Genomic DNA, 13,438 nt, shown 5'->3' on the forward strand with positions numbered 1-13,438 from the left:
TAGAGTTGTATTAATAATAATAATAATAATTAGGAATGGCGAAGTAAGTAGTAATACTAGAATTTGTACCAAACACGAGATGGACGTAGGCTGGTCCGTGCCCGCACACCAAACACGATATCGAAGGGCGAAGGGTGGTGGGTAGGTGGTGCCACTTGTGTTTCTCACCATTCATTATTACACCCATTGCCACCAAACCAAACCATACACCAACCTCCCTCTATTCTTCTTTTTCTCTCTCAACTCAACAACCAAACTTAGTATCACATCATATCACTGTGTTTGCTTTTGTTCCCCATTCAATCTAATTCTCTGGCGTGTTACCAATTCCAATTCCAATTCCAATGGCGTCTTCTCTCTCTACCAAACCATTCTCAACCGACGCTCTCTCTGCCTTCGCTTCTATCAATTCCGATCTTCGATCTCTCTCTCCCGGTTATCTCCGACTCTCGCTCCGTCCTCGTCTTCCCAAGAGACTCCGTCAGTCCTCTCTCTGTTCGTTAATAGTTTCATTTTCAGCTAATTCTTTGTTTTACGTGTTTCTTCTTCATCGCTTATATTTTAATTCTTATTGTTTTTACGTGATCAGCTACTAGAATCTGCTCCTCGTTATTTTCCGTGATTTTCTTTTTCTGTTCGATCCTTTGCTTAGCTGAGTTGATTTTATCTGCTAAATATTTCAATTCGTTCGCTGAATTCGTGTATCTAGGTTTCCGGAATCGGTTGTACTTTGTTGTAAGGAATGTGTTGTGACATTGTTATTAAGCAATTCGTGTAAGAATCTCTGAAGCAAATCGTGTTAAATGAAATTGGATGTCTCTTCTCAAACCTCCGTCGTTTGTATTGCATATCTTTTGGCGACGCTGCTATCTAGCTTCTATGCTCACAGGTTGATGTAGGTGTGGTCTGAAAACCGTGTTTTTTTGTTGTTGCATGTCTTCTTTTAGGTGCTAGGAACTAAAATTTCATAAACCGTGTTTTTTTTTGGTTTTCATTATGATTTCAAATTCAATAAACACGTAGGATTAGTGTCTATGATAAATGCAACGAATTAAGGAAAATATATGGTTCCGATGCCAGTTACATTACATGTTAAGAATTTTAAACTAATGGAATTGGGATGGATGGTTTTTAATTTTCTTAGAGTGTTGACATATTACAGAGATACAGGCGGCTGGAAGTACTTATGGGAATCACTTTCGTGTGACTACATACGGAGAATCCCATGGAGGAGGTGTTGGTTGTGTCATCGATGGATGTCCACCTCGTATACCTCTCTGTGAAGCTGACATGCAGATGGATCTTGACAGAAGGTACTTGCCTCTGAGATCATCTATTTATCTTCATTGAACCACTTGCACTGTGTGACAAAACACTCTGGTGTTTGGATTGAAATCTGTGCTAAACTGCTAGTTAGGGAATATGACATTTATGAATGATAGGTAGTGATTGCTTCTGATGCACCATGTCTTCAAAAAATAACTGCGTGATTTCTCATGTATAGGAGGCCAGGTCAGAGCCGAATTACAACTCCTAGAAAGGAGACTGATACATGTAAAATATTTTCAGGAGTCTCCGAAGGTCACTATTTCTTCTGACTATTATTAGCTTGGAAAATTGTATGTTTCATGAAAAGATGTTTGAAGTATAATCTGTTAATTGCAGGACGTACTACTGGAACTCCAATTCATATATTTGTGCCCAATACGGATCAAAGAGGAAATGTGAGTATCTAATTCTAGAGCTTGTTTATGACAAACAAAAACTATTATCATAATTCAGGGATGCTGATAAAATATTGTACTCTGGGGAACTTTTTCAGGACTATAGTGAGATGTCATTAGCTTATAGGCCTTCCCATGCAGATGCTACCTATGACATGAAGTATGGTGTTAGATCAGTTCAGGTACTGACTTTTTTATTGTAATGAGTCCAACATTTTTTCAATGGGATATTTATATGTAATAAGCTCATACATCTGAACTCTATTATGTTTAAGGGTGGTGGTAGATCTTCTGCAAGAGAAACAATTGGAAGGGTTGCTTCTGGTGCTGTTGCTAAGAAAATCCTTAAAGACTTTTCTGGAACTGAGGTGTTACTTGTCTCTTGAGTTTATTTTTCTTTGTGGTATTCCTTTGTGTTTTTCTGTTTTATAACTGGCCAAGAAGAATATTTTAAGAACATCATAGCCTTTCTATATCCCTGTTTATATTCTAATTTTACATATTCATATTTTGCTTCTTTTGTTTGCATCTAGAACTGCATAAACCACAGATTGCTATAAGTTTTAGCCGTTAAAATTAATCATTATATAATTGCTCCAAAGTTAGAGGATGCGCACAGTGACCACCAACATATGAATTTAACCTTCTATGCAAAAATAAGAAGCATTTTAATTCTAAATTAGATCTACACATAGCTTGTCTCTCGGTGAGGCCTATTAGCTGCAGATGTCATGTGTGGTAATCCTATTAAACACTGCTATTAAAGTGAAAAACTTGGCTTTAAAGGACCTCTTGAGATGCAAATACACTTGTAGTTTTACAATTCATATTTTTGCTTCTTGGTTTTTGGTTCTTTTGTTTGCATCTAGAACTGCATAAACCACAGATTGCTATAAGTTTTAGCCATTAAAACTAATCATGATATAATTGCTCCAAAGTTAGAGTATGCGCTCAGTGACCACCAACATATGAATTTAACCTTCTATGCAAAAATAAGAAGCATTCTAATTCTAAATTAGTTCTACACATAGCATGTCTCTCGGTGAGGCCTATTAGCTGCAGATGTCATGTGTACTAATCCTGTTAAACACTGCTATTAAAGTGAAAGACTTGGCTTTAAAGGACCTCTTGAGATGCAAATACACTTGTAATTTTACATATTCATATTTTTGCTTCTTGGTTTTTGGTTCTTTTGTTTGCATCTAGAACTGCATAAACCACAGATTGCTATAAGTTTTAGCCGTGAAATTAATCATGATATAATTGCTCTAAAGTTAGAGGATGCGCACAGTGACCACCAACATATGAATTTAACCTTCTATGCAAAGAAGCATTCTAATTCTAAATTAGATCTACACATAGCATGTTTCTCGATGAGGCCTATTAGCTGCAGATGTCATGTGTGCTAATCCTGTTAAACACTGCTATTAAAGTGAAAGACTTGGCTTTAAAGGACCTCTTGAGATGCAAATACATTTGTCAAGAAGGAAGTTTTAATGATTTTGACTTAGAAACCTAAGAGATTTTAAATAACACCAGAAGAATCCAAAGTGCTATACCTTCCCTCTGGATCAGTTGTAGATTCACGTAGAAGTATAAGAGATTTATTTCTCAAGCCTAGCTATCACACGAGTTTCTGCTCAAATGAAAGTTCCAACTTCCAAGTAAATTTGGACCCTGAATGAAACAAAAGTTCTCAATGGTTATTTATGTATGGAAAACAGATGAGAAAGGTGTCAAAAGCTTCTAACAAAACGAAGAAAACATTCCTTACCCTAAATTCCTTCTATAATGCTATATTACTGTTATCTCCTAAATTAATGGAAATGATGACTAAGAAACATTATCCTAAGAAATAAATTACTAGTATGAGTTGCAGTGATCACTGAGTCAACATCATATCCATATTGATCTTGATGTCATTTTCATTTAAAACACATATACTTGCCTGAGTTTGAAGATTTCAAAGATTATTACCCCAAGAATTGAACTTTCAAAGACTACCATAGATTGCATTGACACTGGGTTGGCATCCTATCCCTACTGATCATATGTAAGGTCAGCTTGTACTTGTCTGTTAGGGCCTAACTTTGCCAGATCAATCTCTCTCTGTGCTGACATTCTTTTTACAAAATGCAAATCTTTAGTCACCACTGGATGGTTGATATAGATATAATAACGTACATACCTGTCACAAGTTTTATTTGCCAATTCCTTAAGAAACATCCTGGCTAAAGGTTCCTTATTTTTCAGATTCTTGCATATGTGTCTCAAGTCCATAAGGTTATTCTTCCCGAGGACCTTATCAATCATGACGCTCTGATGCTTCATCAGGTATTAAAGTTAATATTCATATTTGTGCGTGCACTGGTGGCATAGTGCTTCCTTTGTAAAGTTGTTTGAAGTAAATTTCGTGTATTTTAAACATGGAAGTGACTATCTGTTTTATTTTTTATGTTTTCTTTAATGGTTTTTGAATATAGCCAAGTATTAAATATTTTGATTGAGTCTGCTTATTGGCAATGGAATACATTTTACAATTTATGCTTCTTGTTTGATTTAAACTGAAACTTCAACATTCTGAGCATTACCCATAAATATTACTTAGGAAATGACTTTTACCATTACTAAGGAAATGGGTGATAAATACTTTTACCATCTCAAGGCCAAAGCTGAATTTCAGGTCAATATGCACTAGCACATATATTGGTCTCGTAAATTTTGATCTTACAACAGATTATAGAATACAATTGTATAATTAGTGCTTGATAAGTTATTGATACTTACATGTGAAATCTATTTATTTTTAACTATAACGAGTTAAAAGGGGGGGAGGACCATTCCTATAAAATGGATAAATTTTCATTATCTTGAAAACATGGTCTAATGCATTTAACTGGAATATATATGATGTGAATCTGCACTAGACTTCTGTTATTTACCAAATAACTGTCTATCTGCTGCTAACTTCTCCTAGAATTCATACAGTGACCTATCCAATGTGTTATGCACTTGCAGGGAAAATAAGTAAACTAATACTAATTTAAAATAATCAATGTATGAATATCCTATTATTTATTTTATTGAACCGGTGCTATCATACTGTCGTGTAAGGATGTGGTCTTCCAAATTGATTGCTTATTGTTATAACTTATATCGACAATACTTTTTATTGATGTTATCATTATTATATTCTTGCAATTCCGAAGCCAAATTCGTGGTTTGCCACTTTTATTGAACAGGTGCCATCATACTATCCTGTTCAGAATGCTGTCCTCCAATTTAATTGCTTATTGTTATAACTATTGAGATTACTTTTTATTGATGTTATTATCATTAATTATGAAGCTAAATTCCTGGTTTGCCAATATTTTTTGGAAATTTTCCAGATTGAGAGTAATATTGTTCGATGTCCAGACCCTGAATATGCAGAGAAGATGATAGCTGCAATTGATGCTGTGCGAGTGCGAGGTGATTCTGTTGGTGGTGTTGTAACATGCATTGTTAGGAACTGTCCTCGTGTAAGTCTTTCCACCTGTCTCTATCAAGCTGAAATAATTTGGCAAAATAGCAAGTAGAGATAAAAGCGATAACAACTGTACAGGTTTTTATTAGTAAACTCAGCTATCACATGGTTAGTTGGCTTTAAATAGAAATACAACTACATTATTTTTTTCGGCTCAAATACAATGTTGCTCAATATCGGGTTATAGTGATGTAACATAAGTGTCTTAGTGTTGCTAATGGTCTCTTTGTTTTTTATGTCATTCATTTTGGCAAATTCTCCCTCCACCCCCATATCTTTCCCCTGCACCTCCATATTAATTTTGAATAGTTAATTTTAACCTTTTTAAAATTTTTAAATAATCCTAAATGAAGTATAAACTCACATTTTTAAGTAACCTCAATTGCATCCCCGCACCCCATACCTTTCTTCCAGCTACAACACTTCCATTCTTCTCCAGCTGCAGCAGCATTTGAGTGAGCAGTTCCATTATTGACGTGTGTGAGAGGGTTGATGAGAAGATTCGTTGTATTTGACATTTATTAGTGTGAAATTAATTTTTTTTAGTTTTGTACTCCATTTTTGCACCTCGCTGGTTTTCTTTTTGGGTTTTATGAAAACGAAAACACAACCACCACTAGTAAAAACACCACAAAGCTTACTTCAACCACCAACATTTACCACCAGCCACCACAAGCAACAAGCACCACTTCAAAAATGAAGAAGACACCACACTCTCCATCATACTAAGAAGGATATTGTTGGAAATAAAAAGAAGTATAATTTGCCTTCATTTTTTACATTCTACTGATTAACTTGGGCTTCCTTACTTTTAAAATAAACCCGACATTAGCCTTTTCATTTCCAGGCCATTAACCTTTGAGTAGCACCATTCTATGACCTAAATTTCTTTTCCTCCTTTTAAACTTAGACATCAACCCTTCTCTTCCAATACTCAAAACACTCATACATTTTCTTCCAGTCTAGCAACACCTGCGTTTTTACATGTAAAATACCCTTCTTTTACATTTTGCTTTCTCCTTTCTTAAATCTTCCCCTTCTTGTTTCTATAATATCTTCCTCCTTTTGCTTTTCTCTTTTTTTTAAACCCGTCTTCTTCCAAATTTGAAGTTGTTTTTTTCTTCTTATTCTCTCTTGTACAATAAAAATGTGCTTACTATGTGGCTTCTGCTATTTTCCCGTGACGCTATCCACTGTATGACACAATGGCTTTTAAGCTTTTTGCAATTTTCTATTGACAACTCTGCTTAAATGTGTTTTTCATCTCAACAGATTAATCCATTTTGGTTCTTTTCTTTTCTTTGATGCAATCCCTGATTTTGTTAAAAATAACATGTTTTTAGTCCCTGTCACTAGATTTGCTTTGTAAAGTGATGCGGAGGCATAATCAAATTGTGCCATATGTCATTGATCCGTTTGTCATATCATCACTTTAAGGGAGTAAATCTAATCATAGGGGCTAAATGCAATAAAATCTGAAGTCAAAATGGAAACAATTTTTTAGGTAGCAAAATCAAAGTTTGCTAATTTTTATGGGAAGATAAAACATATTTAAGCTCTTTTTTTTCTGTTCTAAGAATATTTCTAACTTTTTATCTTTGACCCTGCCTGTAATAGTGCTTGCTTAATGAATCTTGTGCAGAAAATGGTGGAAATTTGGCCATAACTAGACTCTGAAAGCTGTACTCTTTAGTCATCTACGAGTTTTAGAACTTCCCTTCCTTGCATAGCATAATTTACTTTTAAAAAAATTAAGTTGTAGCCCATGCCCATAAATATCAGATTGCTCTTTAATAATTAGCATGAGAGAGAAAACACTCTGCTTTGAAACCATGCTTGCTGTTTTGCAATTTTGAATCTCCCTTAATATCTTGTAAAGGCACCTCTTAGTTCTCATCCTAACTCCAGCTAATTTTTATTTATATTATTCAGTTTTTTATATTAATTTTCCACTTATAATAAAAATGATCTTATTATTTCTCAGGGTCTTGGTTCACCAGTGTTTGACAAACTTGAGGCTGAGTTGGCTAAAGCTGTTATGTCTTTGCCTGCAACCAAGGGCTTTCAGTTTGGTTCTGGGTTTGCAGGTACTGAAGCATACTTGTCTTACTGATACCAATTAAACAACGTCATTTTCTTTGATAACTTGAGTCTGAGGTGTGTTCTGATGGCTTAATGAAATCATTATAGGCACCTTTTTGACTGGGAGTGAACACAATGATGAGTTCTATATAGATGAACATGGAAAGACAAGAACAAGAACAAATCGCTCTGGTGGGATACAGGTATTTATACTTGTTCTATAATTACTAATTAGTTGTTTCTAGATGTTCACGATGATGGTCATGTGTCTATATTTGTTTTACTTAAATTATCTGTATTGACAATCAGGGTGGAATTTCCAATGGGGAAATCATTAATATGAGAATAGCTTTCAAGCCAACATCGACTATTGCAGTAAGTTTAATCTCTTCTCTTTCTATCTTCATCACTGTCCCATTCATCCATTAAACACACATACTAGCCAATCTAACATGTTCACGATATCTTTCACAATGCTTATTCTTGTTAGACTATCTAGGATATTTTAGAGTAACTTTAGTAGTCTCTTGAGATTGATTTTTGTATTTCATTATTTTTGTATTACCATATGTATTTTACATTAAGTGAACATGGTGTTACACTTTTGCAGAAGAAGCAACATACTGTGACACGGGATAAAAAGGAAACAGAGCTGATAGCCCGTGGTCGCCATGATCCTTGTGTTGTTCCAAGAGGTTAATAACCGTGCTTTTTTTGTTAGAATGCTGTTTGTATTATCTTTAGTTCACTTTTTTCACTTCATCTCTAATATAATTCATCTAAGTTGCTGAGAGGACAATCTTTAGAAATGTTAACATTGAACTGAAGGGCAAGATAATTCGTTACACGACAACTTTTCCTTAAACGACATCTAAATCTAATGTCAGAAAGAAAGGAGAATTGAGTATTATGCGTGTGTGCATGGTTTTCAATCATGACAACATTTCAAGTTTTTGACTCTTGCTAGAATTTAAATCACTAGAAAATAAAATCTCTGAATATTTTGTTGGACTGGGCTTGCAGCTGTACCCATGGTAGAGGCAGTGGTAGCTTTGGTTCTTGTGGACCAGTTGATGGCACAATATGCACAGTGTAATCTGTTTCCCGTAAACTTAGATTTTCAAGAACCCATGGTGGCCGCATTATCGCCAGAAGAAGTACCTTTCTGAAGAATATGAAGAGGGTACGTAAATCAGTATTTGTCTGCCTTCTGGCTAGTTGACGGTTAATTCATTTTGATGAAAGTTCTAGTTTCCCTCTGGCGAGGATCCGTCTCCTAGTCATGTTCGCCTTGTGGCAGATATTTTTGCGGATGCAATTTATCTTCTTGTATTAGTGTTAAGTTAATCTGTGTTTCTTTTTATTTTCTCCTTTTTCATTTCGAGGGTGAACATTGTTTATAGAAAACCTGGTCGCAAAAGCACCGCGATGTATCCTTAAAGTGAACTGGAATTATATGCTGTGAGAAATATATAATAGTTTTTGGTCTAGCAAGTGTTGCTATGCATTTCAATAAATGAAAGCGTTGGGATGTTTAGCTGGCTCTCAATAATATATATTATGCATTGTGATTACGAACTACAATGTCAATGTTTTACTTTTATGCCTTTCTTTTTGCTTGTTTACATGTTCTTAACTTCACCAATTTTTTGGCGAAGTTTTAGAGTAGGGGTGTGACAGATTCCTTAACTGTTAAAATATACTCGGGACACAATACTTTAATTTATTTGGCATGTAGAAATAGTAATACTGTAAGTGCGTACCACAAATTACCTCACTAAATCATAAAATATAACAAAATATAGTTTACTCAAATTTACAAAACGCTCCCTTTTTCTTTCACGTTGTCTGAATTATGGACATCAATAGTGGCAACAGAAGGTTTCGGTGATTCTTGTTGTATCCATGCAAATGTTTTCAAATTGAAGGTCTCTTTTAATTATTTTTATTTCACTAGGAATAACTTCATAAAATGAAATAATGGTCATTGTAGGAGGGAGATTACTTAATATTTCTAAATAATCATTCTGAAATGAAGGCAAAATGGTTTTTTGTGATCAAAATTCCATGCTTTTTTAAAAGAGAAGAATAATGATGACATTTTAGCCATAAATTATTTCAACAAGAAAATTGGAGGTTGAGATATCTTTCATAGGGGTGGGTAAATTCTCTATCTAGCATCATTTATACTTTTATTTCCCTAACTAGCACTCTTTTGTTTTTATTTCCCTATCTAGCACTCTTTTGTTTTTATTTCCCTATCTAGCACCATTTCAAAAATAAATTAAAAATAATAAATTAATTTTTTTTTATAATTTTAATTTTGAATGCATTAAAAAATAAATATTTTAATGTTTAAAATAGTTAGAAATATAATTAATGAATAAAGAAATGTGTTTTTACAAAAAAAAAAAAAAAATTTAAAATGTTTAGTTTAAAAATTATTTTTCTAAGAATGAATAAAATAAAAAATTAAACTCTACAACAACATAAAAGTTGAATATATAAACATAAATTAGTATTTATTTTTATTATTATTGATGATGTAATTATGTTAATTTCAAGTAAAAAATACAGGACATAATTATAAAAAAACAAAGTTAAATAAGGACTGATATGAACATAAAAGAACAACATGATCCAAAAAAGAATGTTCATATTGTCAAACACCAAAACACACATAAAGAATATGTCCCAACATTACTGGATTGTGCACTTCTCGTCATTAATTATGTTTCATTTCGCACAAACTATTTAATGTACCATTGAAGAAAATATTAAATGAATTATAATCTTTCATTTATTTTCATTTTTATGATCAACATATACTTATTTAGTATCGCCTTATATCTCTTATATTTATCTTATTTGGATTTATTTTTATATCTTTTATCTTTATCTTAATTTGTTTTGCCTTTGTTTTATATCTTTTATGTTTTTAGTAATTATTATTTTTCTACCATTCCTTTTTTTTTTATTGTTGCTGTTTTTATTTTCTAGACTTTTTTTTTCATTTTTTGCTTCTCATTTTTAAGCATTAAGTGTAACATTTGCATTAGTTTTTTTTTAAAATTTTGCATTTAGGATAGACACTTCAATATTACTTGTGTATCCACTATTAATTAATACTACTTGACTTTGGTTTTTTTGTAATTATGTCATGTATTTTTTACTTGAAATTAACATGATTACATCATCAATAATAATAAAAATAAATAGTAATTTATGTTTATAGATTCAACTTTTATGTTGTTGTAGGGTTTAATTTTTTATTTTCTTCATTCTTAACAAAAATAATTTTAAACTAAACATTTTAATTTTTTTATTTTATTTTATAAAAAACTCATTTCTTTATTCATTAATTATATTTCTAACTATTTTAAACATTAAAAATATTTATTTTTTAATGCATTCAAAATTAAAATTATCAAAAAATAAATAAATTATTATTTATTTATTTATTTTTGAAATAGTGCTAGATAGGGAAATAAAAAATAAAAGGGTGCTAGATAGGGAAATAAAAACAAAAGGGTGTTAAATAGGGAAATAAAAACAAAAGGGTGCTAGTTAGGGAAATAAAAGTCTAAATGGTGCTAGATAGGGAATTTATCCCATAGGGGTAGGTTTTTTTAGTAGCAATAAAAAATAAATAAATGTGAATCACTTTAGAAGTGATTCAGTCTTTATAGAGAGAAAGAAACCTTAATCTCCCAAAAACATGAACTCCAAAAAACCCTTCATCTAACAACACACGAATCCCTAACAAATCTCAGAAACCACTCACATAGCTACCCAACAAGGCAGTTTAATCAAACCATCTTCATACAAACCAAATGGTCAATACACCAATCTGAATACGAGAAGAAAACAGAGTGTAACTTGTAAGTTAGTCAATACCATACATTTAACTAAATCACAACAAACATTTTCACATTATCGACCGCTTTCCATTTGAAAATAATATTGTTCCTGTGCTTCCAAATTTTACTAACTACTGCAATCAAGAGGGGTAGGGTGATGCTCACATCTTTTTCGTAAAAAAATTTACAAGATATTCTTAGTATTTTTTATTTAAATAGTAGTTAACATGACTTCAACGGGAAATTAAAAGTGAAATAAGGTATAGTGTAGTTTTGTCCAGAGAGAGGGAACATGTATTTTTAATATATGAAAGGAGAATTTAATACATCTTTTAGAAATAAAGTTAATTTACCCTTAAACATTATGATATTTTTAAATTAAATGAATGATCTAAGTATATTCAGTTTTACTTTAATACTTTACAGGCAGATTTATTTTAAGCCGAGCCGAGCCGAATCCAATTTGTTTCTTAACAGAGGAGTAGGAGCAATATTAAAAATCCAAAAATGGTTAGTAAAGGTAAATTTAGAATACAACCCAACTTATTTTAATTTTAAAGTCCTCCCTTGACGGGTTTTACCGTTCACTCCAACTTAAGTCTTAGGGCAGCTTTATTAAACAAAATAATAATAATTTTAAGATGTACAAAATGTGGTTTACATTTTACATATTTTATGAAAATTAAAAACAATATTTTATTTGGTAACAATTCCAAAAAACACTTTTTATTTCAAAAAAAGTAGTTGTAGTTTCTGCTTCTTTAACCTAAACAAAAACAAAATAGCTTCTCCAAATAATCAGAAATATTGGTTAAACAGTGGATTTTGACTTTTCTTCAAAAAGTTTAAACAAACACATTAAACTAGGATACCCAATTTAGAGAGTGAGACTCTGGGTATCTCACTCTTGTCAATTACTTCTTAAACATTTTCAACATTTTGCTATCTTCTTTCATTTTAATGTCTATGACTATCTCTGCAACAAGTTAAAAAAAAATCTCTCAACTACCTTAAACTACTTTTCTTTTACCATTATTTTCTGTAACTGTTCTTTTAACTATTTATCGTTTTCCATTTTTGAACCTTATTCTAAATTAAATCTCAATGATATTTTTTTTAAAGAATTCGTTAAAATTTTAAAATAATTTTACATCACAATTTAAATCATTCATTGTAAATTTAAAATATAATTTATATATATTCTATAATATAATTTATGAGTTAAAAATTATTTTCTAATTATATATATAAAAAATATGCTATGTGCAATTTACAATGCCAATGGTTACATATACATATGTATTTTTATAATTTTTCTTAATATTTTTGTTGATTCGTGGAAATTGAACACAAATAAAAGAGTTTTAAATAACTTACACACCATGCTAAACCAATTAAGCTAGATTCCCTTAACAACATAATTGTATGTATTAATACTGTAAATATAAATTTATTATAGACTTAAGTTTAACTAAATATACGTTTATTTTTACTGTTTGAAAAATTGATAATATTATATTTTTAAAAAATAATAGTTATGCCCTATTATTATTATTATTTATACCTATATATAAAGGAAATTTTATTTTATTCCAATTTTATCTTTATATTTTATTTTATTATTTTAAAAATATATCAGAGGAGATATTTGTAATATTTTGAGCAGTTTTAATTGTAGGAACTAATTGGAGGAAATAAGAGAAGACAAAAGGTTGTAGCAACTGATTGAAAGTAATTACACAAACTTGCAAAACTAATCTTATTCATTTTGATTCACTCAATCATATATATAATAATTACAATTACTGGAAGCTATAAACTAGGAATACTAACATGGCCTGTAAATTGACCATTAATGCAATATAACGGTTCTGATTCTGCAAGAAAAGCAAAGTGAACCAAATCTCCATTGTCATCAACTTCATCATCAAGATTTACTTCGCAATCTTGAAGATGTACAGGTTGTCGTTGTTGCCTTCTTGGTCGCTCCATCACAGTTGCAATTGGAGTTGCAACTTCAGGTTGAATTACAACTTCAGGTTGAACTGTAGGTGCTTCAAGAGTGACTCTATCTTCCACATCATCGTTCAAAACGTAAATATATCGTTTTTTCGAATCCATTTCAGTTGTTGCATTCCATTGCCATTCCTCATCTTCGACAAATGTAACATCACGACTAACAATCACCTTCTTTGTCATTGGATTGTACAATTTGTATCCCCCATGCTTATATCCAATGAAAATGG

At 31.7% G+C, this 13,438-nt stretch overlaps 1 protein-coding gene across 1 annotated transcript; it reads left to right on the forward strand.

Annotated features, from left to right (window-relative positions):
* The first annotated feature begins 58 nt into the window (after positions 1-58).
* LOC137827678 (chorismate synthase, chloroplastic) lies at positions 59-8,869 on the forward strand. The gene is made up of 13 exons (XM_068633923.1): positions 59-480; positions 1,163-1,313; positions 1,505-1,581; positions 1,666-1,724; positions 1,823-1,906; positions 2,000-2,092; positions 3,978-4,058; positions 5,114-5,245; positions 7,235-7,337; positions 7,441-7,535; positions 7,642-7,707; positions 7,943-8,027; positions 8,356-8,869. Exons 1-13 carry the CDS (start codon positions 345-347, stop codon positions 8,499-8,501), a joined length of 1,308 nt encoding a protein of 435 aa, XP_068490024.1. The 5' UTR covers positions 59-344; the 3' UTR covers positions 8,502-8,869.
* The last annotated feature ends 4,569 nt before the right edge of the window (positions 8,870-13,438 follow it).

Source organism: Phaseolus vulgaris, chromosome 7 (genome assembly GCF_000499845.2).
Source record: "Phaseolus vulgaris cultivar G19833 chromosome 7, P. vulgaris v2.0, whole genome shotgun sequence".
Taxonomy (NCBI): Eukaryota; Viridiplantae; Streptophyta; class Magnoliopsida; order Fabales; family Fabaceae; genus Phaseolus; species Phaseolus vulgaris.